Consider the following 23,419-nt stretch of genomic DNA (forward strand, 5'->3'; position numbering starts at 1 on the left):
ATTGAGTTGGTTCTATGTAATAACTTGATTTGAAATGAGCTTTTCACTTTACCGGGTGCATGTTACTTACATGTCGTTGGTGCTCACAGTAATAATAAACAATTAAAGTTTAATCAAAGAAATCTTCTGTAACTTGATATGAATAAGAGTACTTTGCTGGTAGCTGGTGCTTTTTTTAGTGCAAAAATATTTGCATTCATCTCATATTACATATGCTTCTTTCAATGAGTGTGCAAACAGTATTTTAATAATAATTAAAGTGGTTCATTGTGAATTGTATTTCCCCTGGAAAAAATCCTCAGAATGAATTAAGATGATCTAATAAATACAGATCCTGTATTTAAATGTCACCTTTCATCCAAGTGTTAATGAATGCCACAGTTATTATTAACCTAGCATGCCCACACTAATCTTTCAGAGGCGCTGCAGTGATCCCTCAGCTCTCGTCGCCTTAATTAGGACTAAATGAAACATCTACACTTGAAATACAGTTCAGATGAATAAGGGGTTACAGTGTAAGAAGGGTTTATAATCCATATGATGATAATAATAAATGGTAAATTATAAGACCACAGCAATGGAGTCAGGAATGGTCTGGTTTCACTTAACTGGTTTAATTTTTGTGCTGTACTTTTGACTGCTTTCATTCAAAACTGATGAATGTCACTGCCAGGCTTCTTGCACAAGATGACAAATGATGAATGGAAGCGATTTGTAATGCATGCAATATTATTATATGAATTTATTTTAAATATAAATATATTATATTATATACCCATGGTCTTTCTGACAAATACAGCATTAAAAAAAATAACTCTAGTAAGCACAGTTGTTGGTTGCTTGGTGAAAATATGGCTTGACCAGGCATCTTAGTTTGCCAATGTGTGATTCCATCTACAAGTTGGCATAGTTCATGGTGTTGAATGTGCCTGCACATTTGTAGTTGAACATGGTTTGTAAGAGCTATTTCGCACACATTTTATGATTCAATTTTTCTTGCGAACATTTCTGTCAGCATTTTTCCCATCTGTCTGCATCAGAAATTGAGTTACAGCCTTCCACTGATAGATGCACCAGATTTTTCAAATTGAAAGCTCAAGCAATTCTTATCAATTGTAAAGCATGTGTCATGAATAATAGAGTAACAGTTCTACCTGTGATCCCATTGGCTTTAGAAGTAGAAATAAAGAAGTAAAAAGCTCATCTAATGACCTATTTAGAACTGAATGCTGCAAATTTTTGTGGGTGGTTTGTGTGTGCTTCTGGAATTCGGTGTATTTAACTCCTAAATTAACAGGAGTTCATCCCAAATTAATGATTAATTAGCAAATTGCACTCATGCATGCTTGTATTTTAAAAGTTGTGAAACCCATTCTTATTCATTTTTATTGATAATGCAGTAATGGTATCAAACATATTCATAACCAGACTTTATCTTTAAAGAGTAGTATCCAGAGCATCATGCGCTTTGGGAGGAGACGTGTGAGCATGGCCTTGAGTATAATTCCTGCAACTGTATGTCCACACAGCACTAGGTCTGTGAATGCTTGTGTATGGTAATTATGATACGTTGAAGCGTTTAAATGTTTTAATTTGATTGTGAATGTCCATGTGTGTGCGAAAGAGAAAGGACGAGAGGAAAAGTGACAGAGTGGGGCACAATGACTCATAATGACACAGATCGTGTAACGGCGATGACAGGGGCATGCCTCACTGAGCTGTGTCTCGGTCTGACCCTCCCTGCTGTTGAGTCAATTACAGTTCAATTAGGCCTGCTGTCTCGCCGAGGGCACAGCAGTCAGCTGTGGTGAGCATATGGCACAGTTACCAGCATCTTTTGGGATCGTTCACAAAGCAACTCGCAGTGTGTGACACCACAAGTGTACGTACAGTCAATGCATGAAAAAGTCCAGGTTGATGCGTACATACGGTGGTAAAACTATGCACAGTATATCACATGTCAACATACTATTACCATGACCCATACTACACACTGTACAAAAGTGAGCTTTGACTAGAAACTGAACATTCGTATTCAGATGGCCAGCTGTTGTCTGAGAGGACATTTGTTCTGCCGGATACTAAGTATCAAGCCCCGTAATTGAGAGCAATTGTGGGAGAAGCACAACCTGAGCAGGGATTCAGGTGGGGAAGAGAGAGGGGGGCACTTTCTCAAGAACAGAGCAGTGGGTGAAACTAATTTACAACAGATCCACGCAAAGTGACAAGACAGAGAACGGAAGGGGAAAATCTAGACACCATGCTAACCGGCACAGATGGTTAGAGAAGCCAGAGGTTGACACTGTAGTCACAACCAGACACAGTACTGCAGTTATCTTACCTAATCGGCAATTAATTAAATCATATATATTAAAATGGGAAAGGCACAAAACTAGTCTACAAAACTACACCAAACCATTCATTAAAGCACTACAGACTGGTGGAGTGACAAAAAAGTCTGGGTTCCATTTGTTCTACATTAGATGTAATGTTCTGACAACTCTTTCTTCCAAAGACCCACACACACACACTGCTGAATATGGCATCCAGTCAGTCGCAGCTGGCCAACCAAGGAGATGTATTGACTGAGACTGGGACCCGGCAACGCTGAGAAATGTCAGAGCCAAGATTCACTTCAATGTCTGGGGGTTGTGACTACGTGTGTATAAATATGGGCTACATTTTGTTCTGTGGTGCATAGATAAACAGAGACAAATGTGCATTGACTTGTTCTAATGCAATCTCATAGATTGAAAAGTGATTGTAGTGAATGGGCAGAAACTACTAAATGCTGCAGGAATCATAAAATGCAAATGCTGAAGTTAATTAAAAAAAACAAAAAAGAATAAATAAATATATATGGTAAATATGATTATAGAGGAATAGATATAAGTACATTTAAACAGAAAAACTAAAAGCCTAGTTGTAGTATGCATGGTGACAGCATGGCAGCATCGTGCCCAGAGTCAGTGTCACCTCTCCTCCACATGCCAACATTAATAAAAATTATCACATGTACATGCTTACAACATATGCCAAGATGCAGGTTTGTGTTCTGTCTAGAAAGGCCCTGAGAAGAAAAAGATACTGTATTTGACTAGGTTGCAAGACACTAAAGGCTCCACAGCCATGTTATCCTGATGATATCCACTGACCTATTGTTTCCTTCTTTAGACTCTTGCGTGTAGGAGATGATTCAGAGTTCGGAGAGAGCAACGTCCAGTTCAGATCTCTAGATATCTACAGCATTTCATAAATCAAACAAACTGTTTATGTATTTATATGTTTACACTTTTAGATGGTCGCTTTGTGAACTATTTCAGAGTTACTTTTGGGAAGATCAGTTTTTTTTAAAAAGCCCAAAACATTTGTACTGTGCTGTATAACAAACAATTGCAGGAATTTTGGTTAGAGACACCTTCAGCAAGGCAATTTAAGCCAGCCACTATATCTAGATTCTACTTTTTCTCTTCTTTCAGGAGGGGCATTTTCCCTTTTCATCCAATTTGCCACGGAACTTCCTCACACACTGATAGATGTGTTCCTTATGATAAATATGTTCACCTTGAGGCGGGTCAGTCAGATTTATTTTCATATCAGGAGAAGATGCTGATCTGGCGTCAGGCTGCTTTTACGACAGACCTCAGGTCATTACTGAGCTATCGGGAGTCATCATCCAGTTTCCACCTAAGCTGCCCTCTGGCACAGCAGATAACCAAATGCATGCAGTAGCCTCGGGAAGCTAAGCTATGAATCAATATGATCATTATTTAATGATTAGCAGTCAATGAAAACAATTTAAAAAAAGGCTCTAAATGGTAAATAACACATTAAAAATAAAACTGTGTGGAATATGAGTTTAACTTCATAAAATAATGTACTGTTGTATAAATCACTATATAGTGATGTTTTCTCTTTTCCATCATCTCATGCAGTTTTAACCTTATTTCTGTCCTTGTAGGCTTAAAGTTAAAAAATGTATGTCCATAAAAGTTAGTTAGAAATAAATGGGACTTCACAGGGAATAATAATTGAAAGAATTATTACACACACAAAAAAAAACATTTTCTAATATTAACATTTTAAACCCAAATTGCACATAATTAAGCCTCCTGCTACGAATTACACAGTAGTTTGGTTTTTATTGATACTGGCAAATTCTAAAAGAATTATTTCTCTGAGAGGGTGGCTTATGTCTTTTATTCTTCTGATAATAATGTTACAACAGGAAGCCACAAAGACATGATTAAACCTTTTTTAGAATATTTAAGAACATCTCCTGAGCCTGTTGATTGTTAATTTTTAATTTGGTTTAGACCACTCTCCACTACTCACACAAATCTCCTTCTGAAGGAACACAGTGTCACTCGCCACACACTGTATGTCAAATTCAGAATCCAGCAGAACCCTGGCAGAGCTCCTCCAGGATGAACGATACTTACAGGATGACGGTGACTTTGATTTGCTTTTTAGCATACAAGAAAGTGGGGAAAGGTGAATTTTCTTCAAAGAGACAATTTTCAAATGCCGTTTAACATTTCATGGTAGGCTAATGTATAATGCAACAACTCACAGAAGAAAATAGATTAATCTTTGTGTAATAATAGCTGCTTATTGATTTATCTATAGAAACCTTCTAAACCAAGAGCATGCCAGTACAACTTTTATATGAGGAATGAAAAGGAGAGTATCATGACTGATTGTTTGATACACAAAATGTGTGTGTGTGTGTGTGTGTCTGTGTGTGTGTGTGTGTGTGTGTGTGTGTGTGCATGTGCGCACGCCTGTGATCCATGGTCTGGCAAGATCACACTGACCATTTGAACTCTGATTCAGAGGATGAGTGGGGGCATCCAGTCATTAAAAATTTAAACCCCTACATATTTAATGAGAGCAAAGCTGCTGTTCCATATGGGTCTATAAGTGTGAGTGTTGCAGAGTATGTGTGTCTGTTGGGATTATTAGATGTGTTTTTGGTTTATACAGCTTCCCTACAGTTGCAGATTGATAATGTGGTTAATTACTTGTCTATTTATAGTGCATACAAGTCAGATAAAACAACTCTGGCCATTCATTTTGGAATTTTTTGAGTGTGAACCGCAGCGTGTTTTGGAGGTATAGAGCTATTGAGCATTGTACACTTTTGGACCTCAATTATCCACAATTCTATACCATTGGTCAGCCCTTTTCACACACTGATTGTGACAGCAAAGCATGTGAATAATGCACAACAATGTACGCACCAACAGACCCTGACCAGAAACCCTCCTGACTGAATGAGAAAGTGAGATGAGAGGGTGGGACGGGACTGGACACTCGGATCCTTAAAAAAATATTAACAATCAGCAGTGCACAGAGACCCATCTGGTCTATCCACAGGTAAGTCTGCGCCTCGATCAATCAGAGAGGAAAATTCAATTAGTGCTCAGAGTGAGACAGCGGCCATGTGTCTCATTTACAAACGGTTCCCTTGCTTCACTAAGCCAAAAAAATAAAAAACTGTATGCATCCAGATTTTGGGGAAACTACATCCTGGCATTTGTGTAATACGCTGTCATCTGTAAAACAGGGATTTCGGCAATAAAAGGCAACCCTGACGCTAATCACATGGTCACTACTAGCCCGACTGTGAACACACACACAGACACACGCACTCGACTTGTAAAAGTGGAATATGACTGGCAGAGTAGATTTACTATAATGTCGCTCGGCATAAACTTTTTAGCATGCATCAATGATTTAAACGTTTTAGCTCTGTGTCTCTCTTGAAAGTAGTCGTCTGTCACACACACACACACACACACAATTCATACATGCAGCTCTTACCTGACTTTCAAATTTACTGCATCTGCTGCATCTGTTCACTCCAACATGGCAGGAGAGGGCTGTCTGAGGACACGCTGGTGAGGATGGAATAGAAAATCAGTGGGAACCAGAAGAGAGGAAGATGCGAGAGGACGCGAGAGTCTGACAGAGAGAAGTATCCCAGCAGACAGCCCTCGCTGCTGTGTGAGACACGTCGGTATGAAAGAAGGGCAGAGTGTGGGAGAGAGAGGAAGGGAGGGGGGAGGTGGGAGGGAGAGCATGTCAGATGGACACAGTGCAGTGGCGGCTAACGTCTGAGTCCACCTAATCTCACCGAATGCTCAGTGAAGTTGTGCAAAGTGCCCTGTGTACACACACGGACAGCTCTGACCATATGTGAAATGGAGATGTGTATATAGAAAAACGAAAGTGCTTGATTAGTGCTTCCTACTGCCAAGAAGACAAATGAGTCCATAATCCATTCAGAAATCAGTACAGTCATTTTGGTGAATTAGAACTTCTCATACGTCACCATCAAAATGCTAAAATGACTAGGGTGTTAGCAGCCTAGTGGTAAACACATTCGCTAATGAACCAGAAGACCATGTAGTGACAATTTCAAAGCCCAATTTCTACCATTTTGTCCCTAAGCAAGGCACTTAACCCTGAGTTGGACTCTCCTTGTAACTACTGATTGTGAGTCACTCTGGAAAAGGGCATCAGCCAAAGTAATCCAAAGTACATATACTTACAGCATTGCAATATGAATAAGAAATGCTCAGCATCTGTAATAATGGTGTACATTAACCCATATTTGCTGATAAATCAAGTAGATCAGTAGATCAAGTGCAACTATGATGGCTGAAAAACTGAAACTATAGACTAATTGTTGCTGATAATGGGCCCTCTACATTTAGGCAGGTATTCTATTCATTAACAGCCATTTCCTGCCACCTTAACATTATAACACCACAACATCGACAATCACTGAACATGATTTTGATCAACGCATTGTTTGGTTTTGATCAAAGTGAAATTCAAATGTAATCAGAAGTCTGTTTTGCTACATTTGGTACTCAACATTGACGCTCATAGGAAATGGACTGTGACCACATAACATTAAAGAAAAGAATGTTTCCATTTTTTTGTTAAATCATGATCACATTTTGTGCGTTCTTTCATTTTAACGTTCTGTTAACATTCACACAACTGCTTCAATTAAATAATGATTCACACATTGATTTGCCCATTTGATTTCCCCTTTTAGGTAATTTTTGATAATCAAGATCATTTGAAAAGGTTTCACACAATTACAATTTTGAAAGCATTGAATGTAAAAGAGAAGTTGATGGGACGTGGTGACAAAGTCAACACCTGGAGATCTTTGTCATGCTCAGATCATACCTGAACAGTTTTTACAGTGTGGCAGAGGACATATCTTGCTGCAAGAAGCTCCTGCCAGCAGGGAATGCCACTTGACACACAAATCTGTGAAGCGTTCCATATTTTTGTGGAACAGTGGTTGCCTAGCGGTTAAGAAAGCGGCCCCGTAATCAGAAGGTTGCCGGTTCGAATCCTGATCCGCCAAGGTGCCACTGAGGTGCCACTGAGCAAAGCACCGTCCCCACACACTGCTCCCCGGGCGCCTGTCATGGCTGCCCACTGCTCACTCACTCAGGGTGATGGGATAAATGCAGAGGACAAATTTCACTGTGTGCACCATGTGCTGTGCTGCTGTGTATCACATGTGACAATCACTTCACTTTCACTTTCACTTCCATTAATCAATCTTCAATTAATCACTTCACAATCACTTTCACTTTCACACAGTATGTGGTGTGAAGGCATCTTAGGTGGTAGGTGGTACATGACATACTTGTGAATACCAGGTCTCAGGCTTCCTCAGCAGAACATTTCCCAGATCACCAAACTGCTCCTGGACAGGGATCAGCATGGGCCCTCGGTCTGGTCTGCAGCCCCATGCTGTATTCTGACACCTTTCTATCATGTCCAGCTATGAGGTATTCAGCCATTTTTGCTACAGTAGCTCACCTGTGGGACTGGATCAGACAGTCCAACCTTTTCTCTAACATCAGTGAGCGTTAGGTACCCGTGACCTTGTTACCGGTTCACTGGTGATCCAAGCCTGGACCGCTTTTGTTAGGTGTACTGGGAACACCCCACAAGACTTTTTTGTCTCGTGAGAGATGTTTTGAAGAAGCTCTGAATCAGGTCTGTTAGACATTACAGAGCACCCCTTATTGCTCATATAGTTATGCTGCATGTGAAATGGGAGCTCATGTGTTTATTTCATTCTGTCTTTAATATATTCATAACACCTGAACTTCAATATGTTTCAATCATAACACAACAACATTGAATATTAAGCATTTAGTTTATCATTATATTAGGTATACACCATTTTCAAACTTCAGATGATCACCGCATCCTGCTTGCACATTCCACTGTTCAGTTCAAATTCAAATTCAAATTTTATTTGTCACATACATAGTCATAAAAGGTATGATATGCAGAGAAATGCTTTTGTGACTGCTATAGACTTCATATTGTAAATATTGCAAGTATTCAAGTGAACCAATATGCAAATATTGCAAACATAACCAAATATTACAATTTTATTTTTTTAGGGTGAAGGTGTGCAAATCTGAAAAGTTAAAGTAAAGTGAAACATTGTGCAGATTTCTGGGTGAATTGAGTCCAGAAGTGAATGAAAGTGAATGAAAGTGCTGGAGTGTATTACAGTAGTGTTGTTGTGGTTGAGAGCTGGTATGGCCTGCGGGAAGAAGCTCCTCCTCATTCTCTCTGTGTTGGACTTCAGGGAGCGGAAGAGCTTCCCTGATCGCAGCAGAGAGAACAGTCCATTGTTGAGGTGGAAGTTGTTGCCAAGAGGAGGAGGATTTCAGTGTAGAAAATAAATATCCTCACAGGGATTTGGTTCCAGCTAGAAGATTCTGTTTTGAACATTTTTGCTGAAAATTGAGCTAAATATTATACAAAATCCCAGTCAGGGTTTTTCCTTTCTGAACCAGAACCACTTGCGACCCTTGACAGTTGCCAATGTAACAAAATAATCTAGGTTGGCCTTAATCCTGGTCAGACAGAATTATTACTGACCTAAGATCTGTTCATCATTAATGCATGACAGAAGAACACTGCGCTAAACAGTCCATTTGAGCATCTGTCATTCTATTGCATGTACAAGCCACTCTTGGTCGTGGCTGCCAGAACATATCCTAGGACATTGGGTGCAGGGTGGGGACTCATCCAGGAGAGGGCACAAACACACAAACACACACACAGACAATTCACTCACAACTATGGACTATTTAGAGTTGCCCCATCACCCACCTATAGCGGGAGAAAACCAGTGAACCTGGAGGAAACCTGCCCCAACATGGGGAGGGCATGCAAATTCTGCATTTGAGCCTGGATTGGAACTCACAGCCGTAGAGTTGTGAAACCATGACTGTATCTGCCATACCACCATGCGATACCACAAATTAATCATAAAGAATTCATAAAAACAAATAAATATATATGGTATACTTTTATACTTTAAATTTTCATTGTGTGTAACACTGATGTAGCAGTTTAGCCCAAATAGGCAGTTTCTTGTGTCTGAGCTGTTCTGATTTATTGTTGTGTCCTGCTTTAAACATCCAATGGTGTAACATTATAAGCATTTCAGACTTCAGTTCACTTTTTTTCTTTTCAGACATCTGAAACAATTGAAACATCTGAAAAACTACAATTAACCTGGAGAAACTACACAGAAAAGAAGATTGTTGTATATTCATCTTTATTTTAAATAATGATAATGCAAACTTGTACTTCCTCACAGCCACCACCCAATTAAAGCCAGATGTAAAGACTCCCAAGAGGACTAATTGGCAACATGCAGAAGTTGCTCACAACAGTGCAATTTTACACAAAGTTAGCACCCATTTGTTGGAGAACATGGTCTGCATCTGTGGGGATGGTCATGGCTTATTGATATTCAGTGCCAACCCTTACACCCTCTGAATTCTGCCTCGGATCAATGACTCTGCCCTTTACTTGCTCACCAAAGAATAAGATAACCTCAACCACAGACACTATACACAAGACACTTGGTGTTACCTTTCAGACCATTGCCTATTCCCAATATAATGGGCTCTTCCCATCTATTTCCCTGATTAATAAAGATGAAATAACTCTAATCGTTTGCAGTATGATAGACATTATAATGGCAAAGGCTTTATGTAACAGACTTATTTTTTAAAGTTAGAACATTAAAGTGTTTTTTTTTGTTTTGTTTTTTACCTCTGCAGTAACCAGAACTCAATTAGATATTCCAGATATAGGAATCATTAAACCCTATTATGCTGAAACTGACATGATGTGACACTGCTTTTGACACATGATGTGACAAAAGCACTGTTTGTATAAAGCATGTGCAACCAATCAGTACATGTGATTTAAAATAAATCTGTTTTACAGTCATCAGTACTTGCCTCTTATGAAACACACACACACACACATACACAAATATATGTAGGACATAACACAAGATAAAGTTCTGCAGTGCTATATATATATGTGTGTGTGAGAGTAAGTGAATAAATATGGTCTTATGTACACGTTATTTGAAAATTGCACAGTCATCTGTGGTGTGTAGTAGATCTTAGACAAAAACAATAATAATAACTAGGAACCAAAATTCCAAAGGAGATTTTGATGGGCAAAATTAACATGTTAGTTAATTAACATCTTTGTCAAGATACGTCACGTTAAATTTGGTCACGTTTGTACCATGTTAAAAATTTGCATTAGTCCCGTAGGCCCCAACGAAGCAACTGATATGTCATGTTGTGCAAGACATGCCTTTTTTTGCTTTTTTCCTAATTTTCCAGGTTTTTCCAGGTTTTCCTGACCCCTATTGGTGGTAGCGACACATCCAGTATGTCAGATTGTGACTCCTGTGTCACAAGCTCTGATGGCTACCCACAGGGATCTGAATTTTTTTCCTCTGAACAATAGTAAGTCATACTTTTTGAACTTTAAATTCAATTTGTGGGTGGCCCGGTGGCCCCGTTGTCTATTTAATGAGGGAGAGAATCATCTCATGTTCTAAGGAATCTGACTTGCTTATTTTTTCTTTGGAAGAAATATGTGGAAATAATGTAACACATTATACTGCAATTTATGAATAAAATGCACCAAAAGAAAAGACACTGCATGAAAAGAAGAAACTGAGAACAAAAACCAAGGAAACACCAACAAATTAAATTTAAAAAAAAAAAAAAAACAACAGACAAAAGACATAAATTAAGCGTTTCCATCACAGTATTTAATCTTAAATGCACAGACAGTTCTTTCTACATTTCCATAGACAAAATGCCTTATATTCTTTATTCATAGCCCATGCTAATCTCAATATGTCTGTGACTCTTTGAGAGCAATGACCACAACTGAAACATTTTTTATGTTGCCATTTACGATGAATTATATTTAAGCCATTCCAGTGATGACCTTGGTATGAGGAAGGGCTATTACTTTCATATTTAATGTAATTTCTTTTCCCCAGGCCAGGAGCTAAATTAACTACTTGATATCGCTATGAATATTGTAATAAGAGGGCATATGCTTCCTGTAATGGAATAAAGAGGAAGACTACGCTGTAAGTGAAAGTGAAGTGATTGTCATTATGATGCACAGCAAGAAGAGCACATGGTGCACACAATGAAATGCATCCTCTGCACTTAACCCATCACCCTAATGGGCAGCCATGACAGGCGTGCAGGGATAGTATTTCGATCAGTGCCACCTCAGTGCGGTTCAGGATTCGAACCCATAACCTTCTGATTTCGGGTCCACTTCCTTACCCGCTCGGCCACCACTGCCACACTGTGAGAGTCAAAGCTTCTAACAAGGGCATATGTTTTTGTGCATAATTTGTGATTTGTCATGACATCTACATGTGCTTTGAAAACAAACAAACTGTACATATTTAGTTTTTGTGCATTGTGTATGGACTGTTTGGTACTGTCCATGCAACAGCACTGCATCACCAGGACGACGCTGAAACATCTCTAAATTCAAAGGGCACGTGCAATTATGCAATTACCTGATGTCTTAAGGCAGAAAATTTGGATTCAGTGCAGACATCCTTTACATTTAGTGGCTTGTATTTTCTACAAGATACTGTCATTATCACAACAATTAACATAATAATGGTTCCGTGATTTGCTTTCTATACATCTATACTCTATGACATATTTTAAGTGAAAGGATAGCCACAAAATTAAAAGTTTGAAAACATCATAACTGAGCCCTGTGATATATTTCATCATTGGGGTAAAATTATGTCAGGATATTCATAACTACTCTCAGGACAAATTTCTTAGTTTAATGATTAATGATCATCGCACATTAGGCAGATACCATTCAGGATGTTTTTTTTTTTTCTAAAAAGTAAAATACTGTGAAAAGGTTTACTGCTAACTCTTTTATAAATTGATCCAGATTTAAATGACAAAATCTGTTTCAGGTTCCCTGATTTATTGTTCCTAAAGGAGAAGCTGCCACCTGCTGATAAAAAACGGCAAGATCACCACACAAGCTCTCCATATTTGACAACAGAACCATTTTTTAGAACCTGGGGGATATTCCACACAACAGACTTGATCAGTCAGCTCTACCCCAATTAAGCCCACAATCGCGCATTAAAATTTTTAGAAAATACATAGAACTGATTCGCTGAAGCCGTATTATTCTATAATTCGATCTACACGTTCTGGCCTACAGTCCTGCGTCCATGTGTGTATGAGAGAGACAAAGAGTTTTACTGCCGACCGGCGTTAGTTAATTGATGTCAGGACAAATGTGGAGGAGGAAAGGAAAGTAGAAATTTAACCTCCATTTAGGGATCATCTGAACGTTGCAATACAAAATATACTGTAATAAACGCATGTTTTTAAACTACAAGAGATTATTGAAGATATGCACTAACCCATGATTGTGTACATCAATATCTAATTATTATTATTATTTACCTGTCCAAATAGCTTGGATTTATTTTAGTATTCTACGTTTTGTTGGAGTTCGGAAGATATCGACACTCCCTGCAGACGTTCTAAGAGAAGGGCGTTTTTGTTCTCCCAGTCTGGAGAGCCTTGGAAAGATAGGACGGCTAGAGTCGAGTTCTTTTATTAAAAACACCAGAGCACACTATCGAAATACTAAAATCCTTCCAGAAATACAAGAGTGGAGGGGGATGCTGGGGTTCGCAGATATGACGGGCAGGTAAGCGCTGTTGGGAACCGCTAGCCAAGGGGGCTAAAGTTTTGGGCAACTCCCTGTTGCCCAAAACGCTTCATCCCGCTTAATATTATCATAAAGTGAAGTAAAATCCATAAAACGTAATTATTAATGCTGTAGTATTCTGACGACGACTGATCGGAAGTGACGGCGTAAACAATAAAGTGATTTATTTATTTGTCTTAGTTAGCTGCCTTGCTAGGTTAACAGTATAGAAACGTGTAAAACTTCTCCGTTTCAGTCAAGGAAGAGTAAAAGTAAGTTAACAGGTCGGCTGTTTAAAAGGCATGTCTACTTCCCTCACGTCTTAATTTTAAGCTTTTCTGCGTGTAATTCCTGTGTTAACGAGAAGCAGACGGCTCTGGAGTTGTAGTGTGCGTTAACATTCCTGGCGTAGTTGCTGAGACGTAGTGGCTGGAAGTTAGTTGGTCCTCGGGGGAATTTCGTGGCAAAAAGTCTCTTCCCCCCCCTGTCTTTAGCCGCTAGCTGTATTAAAAATTTAGCAGCTGGTGTCGTGAGAAGTATGGCTTGAGTGGACATGTTTCGTGTGACCATTTGTAGTCTGTTCTTCCCTCCCATCACAAGCAGATGTGTAAACACACACTGACGTGTAAATCCTGTCCAGTCTGCCTAACATGGTCTTCTGTGGACGTTCTCCCTGCGGAGCCATGTGTCCTCGAACCTGCATAGGCTTTTGTAAATGACCATATTAGGAGAGAGCAGTTTTTTGAACAAGACGCCCCCATGTATGAACTTGGGGGGGGTGTCCCGTCACCATAGTTACAGCGTTGTGGGATACACTGAGGTTCTGTCCCCGATATAGATCATACTCTCCGTATGATCTCACCAAGCTGGAATGTGTGACTGTGGAAGAAGGCAAGATACTCATCTAAAACTACTCCCGTTATGTGTATGTGTGTGTAAATACCATACTCTTCCTGTCTGAGGACCGTTTCGTACTGTTGTGTCTAATGGCATTATGGGACATTTCAGACCTGAATGCACAGGCTCACAGTATGACAGTCATTATCTTATTTGGCAGCCTGGTCAGGCAATCAAGCTTTCAACTTTTGTCCAGTTAGTTTTGAGTCTTATACACATTTCCACGATAATTGGGGAATTACTTCTTTCACTAATCATGCTTCTTTTTTCCCCCTCATTGCCTCCAGTAACATGGCTAATGCCCTGGCAAATGCCACGTGCGAGCGGTGCAAGAGTGGCTTTGCTCCGGCAGAGAAGATTGTCAACAGCAATGGCGAGCTGTACCATGAGCAGTGTTTTGTGTGCGCCCAGTGCTTCCAGCAGTTTCCGGAAGGACTTTTCTATGAGGTGGGGACTGCAGTTGAAACATCCACCCTAGTTAGTACTTTATACATCAGTTATCCCAGCGTTCATTATGTCCACGTGCTTAATCTCTTTTATTTTCTTTGGCTGTAAGTTTGAAGGAAGGAAGTACTGCGAACATGATTTCCAGATGTTGTTTGCGCCCTGCTGCCACCAGTGTGGTAAGCATCATTATGTATTTATTTATACTTTGCTGCTTTTTATTTTTATTTATATATATATATATATATATATATATATATATATATATATATATATATATATATATATATATATATATATATATTACACACACACTACTCACAATAATTTAGGGATATTGTTATTTACATGAGTGCTTTTCCTATTTGAATTTTAATTAAATAAGTAAAAGTTCCCTTTGATATTACTAATAATGTATAAGAAGAAACACCATTTTCATTAGTTTAATTTAATATTTATTACCCCCAAAATTTAGAAAATAACAGGGATGGCCCCAAATAACAAGTAGTGGGTGTTTCCACCATTTGCCGCAATGACAGCTTCACAGCGACGTCTCATGCTCCTCACTAGCCTCATGATGTTGGCAATACATTCCACTCTTCCATAAGTGCTACACACAGTTCTGCCAGGTCATGTTGGGGTGGGTACGATCATTCAGTCTCTGCCTCAACTGGTCCCAGACGTGGTCTATGTGGTTCAGGTCAGGGGACATTGATGGCCATACCATATGAGACACTCCAACTTCCTGAAGTCCACTGCAAACGTTCACACCAGTGTCTAGGTGTCAGTGGAGTCACCTGCAACACTCGTCTGGCATTCAAGCCAAAGCGGTGGAGTCGGTTGTGAATGGTTTGTCTGGGAACCCTAGTACCCCCGCATCTCGTAAACGGGCCTGCAGCTGTGTGGCAGTTGCATAACAATGTCTGAATGCATAGGTCCTTAGATTCTGGTCATCATTGTGGTCTGCCACTTGTGGGACTCCACTCCTGGGTCCGCCATGAACTCTGCCAGTAGTTCTGTGTTTTGATGCACATCTGCTGATGACACTTTGAAACACACCAAGTTCACGAGCAACATCTGACTGCCTGCCACCAACCCAAAGGCGCTCCACGGCCAGGTGACGCTGCTCGTTCATTAAGTGACGTTGTATGTTCATGGCTGTTTGAATGATGAACTTGGAATGACTTACTGACAATACCAGCTTCTTATACATTGAGAAAGGTTGTCTTTTGGTATCAGTCCCAATATAAGGCACACCTGTACACAATGAGACCATTACATGGAGAACATAAAATGAGGTGTGACCATCACCCCAATACAATTTCCTCCCTATCCCAAAAATGTCTGAAGTGAAACAAACAAACAATGTATGTATGGCATCCACTAAGTCTCTAACATTATCCCTAATTTACTGTGAGTAGTGTATATATAACATGAAAAGAACATTTTCAGAGCAACAGTTAATGATGCACTGCTGTCAGTATCGGCTCAGAATTTCACATTTGTTTTTATTTCCTTGCTTCTCCCATGTTCTGCCACCCAGGAGAGTTCATTATTGGTCGTGTGATTAAAGCCATGAATAACAGTTGGCATCCGGATTGCTTCTGCTGTGACATCTGTGAAGCTGTCCTTGCCGATGTGGGGTTTGTCAAAAATGCCGGCCGGTAAGTTCCCCGTCTCTCGGACTGTACTTTTGAGATGCACAGTACAGAACTACATTCTGATGGCATAGCCTATGAGCCAAATGTTTTAGACTAAATTTGTGGATTAACCAATGGGGTTCTCTGTGTGGAAAAAGCACATGTTTGGACTGTCTCTTATACCTGGTGTATCATCTGATCTTAACCTTGGTGTTCAACCTCAACTTGGTCATAGATTAGTGTTATGTAGGTTTAGATGGTGATTTGTGGTTCAAGATGTGGAGGGTAAGGGGAAACGAAGGTGGTTGGTCTGCTGTTGCAGAAAAGTAGGAGAAGAAATGGTGATTGTGCTTTGGTTGTCAATTTTGTTTGCAGGCACCTGTGTCGACCATGCCATAACCGCGAGAAAGCACGTGGCCTTGGCAAGTACATCTGCCAGAAGTGTCACGCCATCATTGAGGAGCAGCCCCTCATCTTCAAAAATGATCCGTACCACCCCGACCACTTCAACTGCAGCAACTGTGGGTCAGTGATTCATGGCATAATCGTTTAACAGTACACACTCAATGCAGGACTTACTGAAGCTACTCTTTAAAATTAAATAAATCATACTGACATGCCAGTTTTCTTCTAGGCCATGTATTATTCGACATCCTGTGTGTTGAAGAGAAAAATGGAGCACTGTTTACACATAATACAACAAAGCGTCCTTTTGCCGCTATTTCATTTTACTCATGCTGTAGTCACATGGTGAAAGGGTGTTATTTTAAGAATGATCTCCTCCCACTCTGCGTCCCTGAGCAAGAGACTTAACCCCGAGTTGGTCCAGGTGACTGTCCCCGTAACTATGGCTCTGGATAAGTCTGATACATGTAAATGTAGAGAGGTTCTGCTGTATTTGCCAAATAACAGTGGCCAGAAATTGATTCTGCAACATTTATTTTCAGCAAATGTGTGTATTTACAGAAAGGAACTGACTACTGATGCTCGCGAGTTGAAGGGGGAACTGTACTGTCTGCCCTGTCATGATAAAATGGGTGTGCCCATCTGTGGGGCCTGCAGGAGACCCATTGAGGGCCGAGTGGTTAACGCCATGGGCAAGCAGTGGCATGTGGAGGTGTGTGTTGCATTTATTTGGTTTTGATTGTTTTTTTTCTTTCTTCAAAGTCTTTTATGACTGAACTAAAAACATACATTTGGGCTCGGTTTTACATCCAATCATTGGGCAACTGCAATGCTTTTTAAGCCATGATGTTTGGTGGAGCTACTTTTTTAGGGGAGGGGTGGAAATTCCTCTGGGCGGACAAAGTCAAAAAGTCAGTCAAAGTCAGCTTTATTGTCAATTCTGCCACATGTACAGGACATGCGGAGAATTGAAATTACGTTACTCTCAGACCCATACAAGTAACATTAAATACAAAACAGTAACATTGAATACAAAGGTATAAATACGATAAAAAATACTATACAATTTTAAAAACACCATATACAAATAAGGGCACATGGTGGAGAAATAAGGGCACATGGTGGAGAGAAATATGGAACGCTTCATGGATTTGCGTGTCATCCTTTCGCAGGGGCCATGCTAATCTTCTCTGTATCGATCCAATTTTAGTATATGTGCAGCCGTAGCAAGCACATGAAAAGCATGAGAAAGGGGAGGAAACCTTTCCCCTTATTATGATGTAAGGGGACAAATTCCAGATCCGATCGTCTGAGCTGCCACTGTGAATGATGAAGCAGAATGGCCAAAGCACTCTTTATACCCATCACCATTTCTAGCCACTGCAGGACCATAGACAGGCTAGGGGAACTCATATTAATGTTAAATAATCGCACAAAGTGAAAATTCTATTGCATACAGGGCAGGTCTGATTGAGATTAAAAAAAAAAAAACTGTTCCCTTTAATGGATTGTGCATATCACATGTATAGACTAAATTGTTCTCTTGAGGTGTAGACTGAATTCGAATGACCAGATTAGTGTGGATTAGAAGAATGCTGCTTATACCATAATTTCTAGTTCATTTTATTTCTGTTCATCATTCACTGTTCATCCCACCTTACTGTTTTATTTGATAAAATTGTTCCTGTTTGTTTCTGCAGCACTTTGTGTGTGCCAAGTGTGAGAAACCCTTCCTGGGTCACCGTCACTATGAGAGAAAAGGACTGGCCTACTGTGAGACTCACTACAACCAGGTAAACAACCGAATAACTGCAGTCATGTTGGATTTCAAGGTTACTATTGTCATCAGCAGTTTTATACATGTACAAAGTGTGTTGAGACATCGTTTCTCTGTGGCCTGGTGCATCGTGTAGTAACATGTAGGATGTTAATATTGGATGGTAACACGAACACACCTATGAATCAGAAGACCCTGGTTCAAACCCCACCTACTTTCATTGCGACACTTAACCCTGAGTTGCTCCGGGGGGGACTGTCCCTCTAACTACTAATTGTACATCACTGTGGATAAGGGCTTCTGATAAATGTCGTACACATTGCAAAATGTATGGATTGATTTAGTCTACGAGTGTACGAGGAGCTGTACTTGAAATGACTCTCTCATCCTTCTCTCCTGCAGCTCTTTGGGGATGTGTGCTACCACTGCAACAGGGTGATTGAAGGAGATGGTAGGATCATATTGTAGGCTCTGACTGTAAATCTGTAAATAGATGTGTTTGTATTGAAGATATTGATTTTTTTTTTTTTTTTTTTTTTTTTACAGATTTTTATTTTGACTTGACATAATATTGACTTGTATTTCTCTGTTATTAGTGGTTTCTGCTCTGAACAAGGCCTGGTGTGTCAACTGTTTCTCTTGTTCCACATGCAACACCAAACTCACCCTCAAGTGAGTATCAAATGAAGGGTACAGTAGGAAGATCTTAAAATAATATATATATTTTTTAGAGGTGGGCGTAGATACATTTTCTTAATCTAGATTATTCTCACTGCAATCTTGGAATTAATCTAGAGTAAGAAAAATTAATCTAGATTAATGTAGATTAATCTAGATTAAAATGGCTCATTTGAATTCTGCCGAAGGCATTCAGAATATGTGTGCTACCCAAATAATGACTAAAAGTAAGTCTTTGAGAACGGGTTTCTCAAGCCAGGTGGCGCATTAGACCAGGGGCTCATCTCCTGTTTCCAAAATGCATCACAAACTGCTTGAGAAAGCTGTTCCACTATGATAATTGGTGATGAAAATAAATTATGTTCAACAAGATGTACTTGTGTTTACCAACTGTTTATTCAGCTGCATCCATGTTACCACGGTTTGATGTGGTAATTTCACAGTTCGAAGACTCGTTCTCGCCCCCTACAGTGCAATTCGGCTAGGTATACATCCGCGCTAAAATATCAAGGTGAAAGTCATCGTAGTGTAGCGGTTCTTCTTCTGCGTTGTGTAACTTTTTGATTTTGTTTCTTGAACCACAAATGATGAGCTGACACCCAAGAGATTTTCTGTGCAAAGTGTATTCTGAACAAAAAGCAAGGTCGCGTCAGAACATCGCGTCACACATCGCGTCTTTCTGCACCTCTCTCTACAATATACAGTATTAAAAGAACATAAAAACGGGTGCAAAATAACACACATGTAAAATATTCCTAATATGTACAGAAATTAAAATGAAAGAAATAACTTTTTGCACACAAACCCCACGCAGCTCTCACAGCTCACGCCATGTGTCCAAGAGACCTGAACCGGGTCTCAAAAACAAAATAAAAGTCTTTAGGAAATAAGAAAATAAAAGAAACAAGAAAGAAGAAATATACTTATAAATCTAGTGTAACCATTTAACTCCGGCACAAAAGCTTGCGTAGTATAGACCCAGCTCACAACCCAACTTTGTGAATAGAATAACGGCGATTTTTTTTTTTATCGCCCGTTAAGAGTCTCACGTTAACGCAGCACGTTTTAATCACCCGATAAGAGTCTCACGTTAACGCCGATAACGGCCCACCACTAATTGTTTTACAAAGGCTCAGACAATATTAACCATTTCAAAATTACCTTAAGCTTTCCTGTTGTGTGTTTGCTTGGACAATTAGACAATTGACTAAATGTTTTGCCTTCCTAAGACCTTTGTAAATCCAAAATGTTAACTTTTTTTTTTAAATCTTTCAATCTTGCATGTCTATCTGTCCTTAAACAGAGAGGTTTTAAAGTACTGTTAAGTTGTGAGAGATGCTGCTGGGTCTTCATCGTCCAGTTGCTTTGGTGTGAACTCTGAACAGAGCCATTTCTATAGCTGAGTGAATATGGATGTGGTCTGGTACAAGGTTTCTCTAAGGCCTTTTCAAAATTGGATGGAGAGTACAGAAAAGTAAACTTATAAAGTACATTTCCATCTGAAGAGCCCTTCATGTCTAAAGAGCTGAGAGTGTTAATTGAGGAAATTGGGAACTGGGCACCTCAGTGTGGTGGGATGGTTACATTAACTAGCGTCACCTTTTGGATTTATGGATTTATGCTTTTTATGGTTACAGGAACAAGTTTGTGGAGTTTGATATGAAGCCAGTCTGTAAAAAATGTTATGAGAAGTTCCCCCTGGAGCTGAAGAAGAGACTGAAGAAGTTGGCTGAGACATTAGGGCGCAAGTAGATCTCCCTACTGCCAGGTGGCGCTAAGCCCTCACTGAAACATCCACACACATTTCTCCACATTACTATGGTGCTTTAAAATTCAAGGTGGAGACTAAAAGTCTGCTATTAGGAATATTTTTAAGTGAAGGCTTGTGAAGTGCATTTACAGTTCATCTCTTCACATCTTTTTTTTTTTTTTATTTCCTTATTGAATATGCCATAGAGAAACTTAATTGGTCTCAGATCTGTGTTGAGGGAGAGGAAATAATTAAATTCAAAACCAGTGGCAGCAGAAATCTCCCTTTAATTTCTTCCTGCAGTCTCATCTTAATCAATGCTGAAACATCTCTCAGCCATTTGATTAAGTTCACTTGTGGCTTGTAAAACATGTTCCTTTTCTGCTTCTTTTTTTTTTCATTTGAAGTGTCTTAACATTTATTCATGGCCTATTACTATACACACTTAAGTCTGTGGAATATTTTATTCTGATATAATTTATGGTATTAATACCATGCAATTGTCATAAAGAAGGCATTTATTCTTTCCAAAAATACATTTTTTTTGTCACAAATAGAAATAGCGTATTAGCTTTAATTTTTTCTTAGTTTAGGGACTATTGCATATTAATTGAATGGTCCACAACATGGACCATTCTGGAAATTCAGCGGTCCTACATGTTCTGTCAGTTTATATGACCCTGTATTGTTCATTTGTTTTATTTCAGACTTTAGAACAATTTTTACTTTGTTCTCACAATACTATTGACTGCATTGTATGTTTTGTGACACAATTTGCACTTCTTTATTAAACTCAGTCACCATATACCTTGTCTATATAAAGGAAATGTTGTTAATGGCAATTAAACTGCCTCTTCAGTGTCAAGTTGAAAGTTTTTATGCATTTGCTTATCTTTCAAAGCAATTTATTTTTGAAGTGCACTCACAACTATAACCTATAAAATATATATGTATTACATTAGTATAAACTATGAGTGTTGTTATAAACTGTTGAAGTAATTTGCGTATATAATTCATCTAAATGACCAGTGTGTTAATCACGTAATATGTTGAAATGTGCTGGTTTGAACTTGTTTTATTCAAGCTTGAAAAAAAAAATCTATGTGCCTTATCAGCAATACACACCCCTCTTAAAAAGCCAGATTTTCCATATTCAATGTGACATAAAACCTGCATTCATTTATTTACAGCATTCTGTCTTCTTGGGCAGGAGAATTATCAGCACGGCACATCTTAACCATGCAAACCTGTCAGATTGCAAGGCTATCCAAAGTGCACAGTGCTCTTCAGGCCACCACAGAGATTTCCTATTGGATTTAGCTCTGGCCTCTGGCTGCAGCTGTTAAAAACTTCTTATTTTATTGATTACATTTTTTATTTTTTTTATTTTTACAGGTTATTGGTCACATCAAAGGTGGGAAAAGTTACTAAATCACACTTCTTGTGGTCCTACAAAACCTGACATTTTAAGAGTGCTGTACATGCATTATATATCCAATGTATTTTGGTAATTGTCTTTTCTATGTGAGTCCCATACATTCTTTGTTGAATCTTCAGTCTTGATCAGTGTCCATCTTGACTTCCATGCTAGATGTCTGTCCTTTTCAGGGCAGGGATGTATTTATGGTACTATAAGAAGGTGTAAGTAAATTGCATTCTTATGGTCATAGTATGGCCTTAATTTCCCACTATACCCATGAAGGCATCAGAAAAATATTAGCTGTCAGTATGGGGCCATTACAGTGATGTAGCTAATAATATGGCTAGTTTGAGCTGGCCACCTATTTGGAGAAGGAGTAGTGTGCAGTATCATTAGTGTTTTTATCAGCAGTGTTTTATGTTCACTGTGCGCTCTGTGAACGTTTCAGCTTCCCACCTCAGACATTACCCACTGGGAAGAACCCATGGTGGTTTTTGATCAACTGGGACCTTGTGATCAACATGTCATGTAAGGACAAACACCTGAACTCTAGTTTATTGTGCAATCTTCATATGACGTTGTATTGCATTTACACACACTGTTCTTCAACAATAAAATGGGAAATGAAACCACTTGCATTTTGCGTGGCTCTGTGTGTCATTTCACAGACTGGCCACATGGAGGTGGCGCTTTCGCTTGTTATGTTTGAGGCTTATAAAATTCATTGGTACTTTCATCCACTGATAAAACAGAAGTAAGACCTGCTGACTATAACATATCATTTGTTCTTGACCATGGGTAACCATGGGTTTTGAAGTGGATTCTCCTCTGGCTTAAATTTGACCCTTTAAAATGCCTTTCACATTCGCATTCAACACATTTGGTTTAGCAGTCTTTTTTTTTTTAGCAGTTACTGTTTTTGGCACATTCACTTAACCCCTTTGCCCACTTACTTCAAACTGGTGATTGTACTTCCCTCATTAACAGTCAGACACAGGAAACCAGTTCAGTGACATTTGGTTTCTTTATCATTTGTAAAAAGGATGGATGAAATGAAACTCTTCTTTTTTGACTCCTGGCCCCCCCACCGATAAGGCCCATTAAAAAATTGTACTGCCCACGCTATCCTTTGTATATTTTATCACACTAATTAAAATACCGGTAATAATAATAAACATGTTGCACTTAATCTTTTCAAGGAAGTGACAAAACCACTTTTACCTGTGGTTACAGGTATGCTGGTACTTTTTTAACATGCAATATCACTACGGTGACGGAGGAGGGCTTAACAGCATTTA

At 39.2% G+C, this 23,419-nt stretch overlaps 2 protein-coding genes and 1 non-coding gene across 6 annotated transcripts in view; 1 reads left to right on the forward strand and 2 right to left on the reverse strand.

Annotated features, from left to right (window-relative positions):
• The window catches only part of thsd7bb (thrombospondin, type I, domain containing 7Bb), a 40,499-nt gene extending 34,509 nt beyond the window's left edge, over nucleotides 1-5,990 (reverse strand). For all 4 annotated transcript variants that reach the window (XM_028981613.1, XM_028981612.1, XM_028981611.1 and 1 more), the window contains exon 1: nucleotides 5,827-5,990. The gene's annotated coding sequence lies outside the window, so the exon portion shown is untranslated. The remainder of the gene's footprint in view (nucleotides 1-5,826) is intronic.
• Nucleotides 5,991-12,944: 6,954 nt separating this feature from the next.
• Nucleotides 12,945-22,753, forward strand: lims1 (LIM and senescent cell antigen-like domains 1). Its single transcript, XM_028979652.1, has 10 exons — nucleotides 12,945-13,110; nucleotides 14,295-14,454; nucleotides 14,564-14,630; nucleotides 15,995-16,115; nucleotides 16,467-16,616; nucleotides 17,058-17,208; nucleotides 18,197-18,289; nucleotides 18,676-18,724; nucleotides 18,870-18,945; nucleotides 20,589-22,753. The coding sequence occupies exons 1-10, from the start codon at nucleotides 13,082-13,084 to the stop codon at nucleotides 20,701-20,703; spliced, it is 1,011 nt and encodes a 336-aa protein (XP_028835485.1). The 5' UTR covers nucleotides 12,945-13,081; the 3' UTR covers nucleotides 20,704-22,753.
• LOC114791379 (U6 spliceosomal RNA) lies at nucleotides 17,624-17,730 on the reverse strand. The gene has a single exon (XR_003749989.1). It is a non-coding gene; the product is annotated as a U6 spliceosomal RNA (small nuclear RNA).
• Nucleotides 22,754-23,419: the final 666 nt, after the last annotated feature.

This window comes from Denticeps clupeoides, chromosome 5 (assembly GCF_900700375.1).
Source record: "Denticeps clupeoides chromosome 5, fDenClu1.1, whole genome shotgun sequence".
NCBI lineage: Eukaryota > Metazoa > Chordata > Actinopteri > Clupeiformes > Denticipitidae > Denticeps > Denticeps clupeoides.

What these genes read in the sequence shown, in the direction of transcription:
- lims1 (XM_028979652.1), top strand. Translation starts at nt 13,082, where the DNA reads ATGCTGGGGTTCGCAGATATGACGGGCAG. An exon ending in TTCGCAGATATGACGGGCAG is followed by an intron (nt 13,111 to 14,294) that starts GTAAGCGCTGTT and finishes CATTGCCTCCAG; the next exon opens with TAACATGGCTAATGCCCTGG. An exon ending in GCAAGCAGTGGCATGTGGAG is followed by an intron (nt 17,209 to 18,196) that starts GTGTGTGTTGCA and finishes TTGTTTCTGCAG; the next exon opens with CACTTTGTGTGTGCCAAGTG.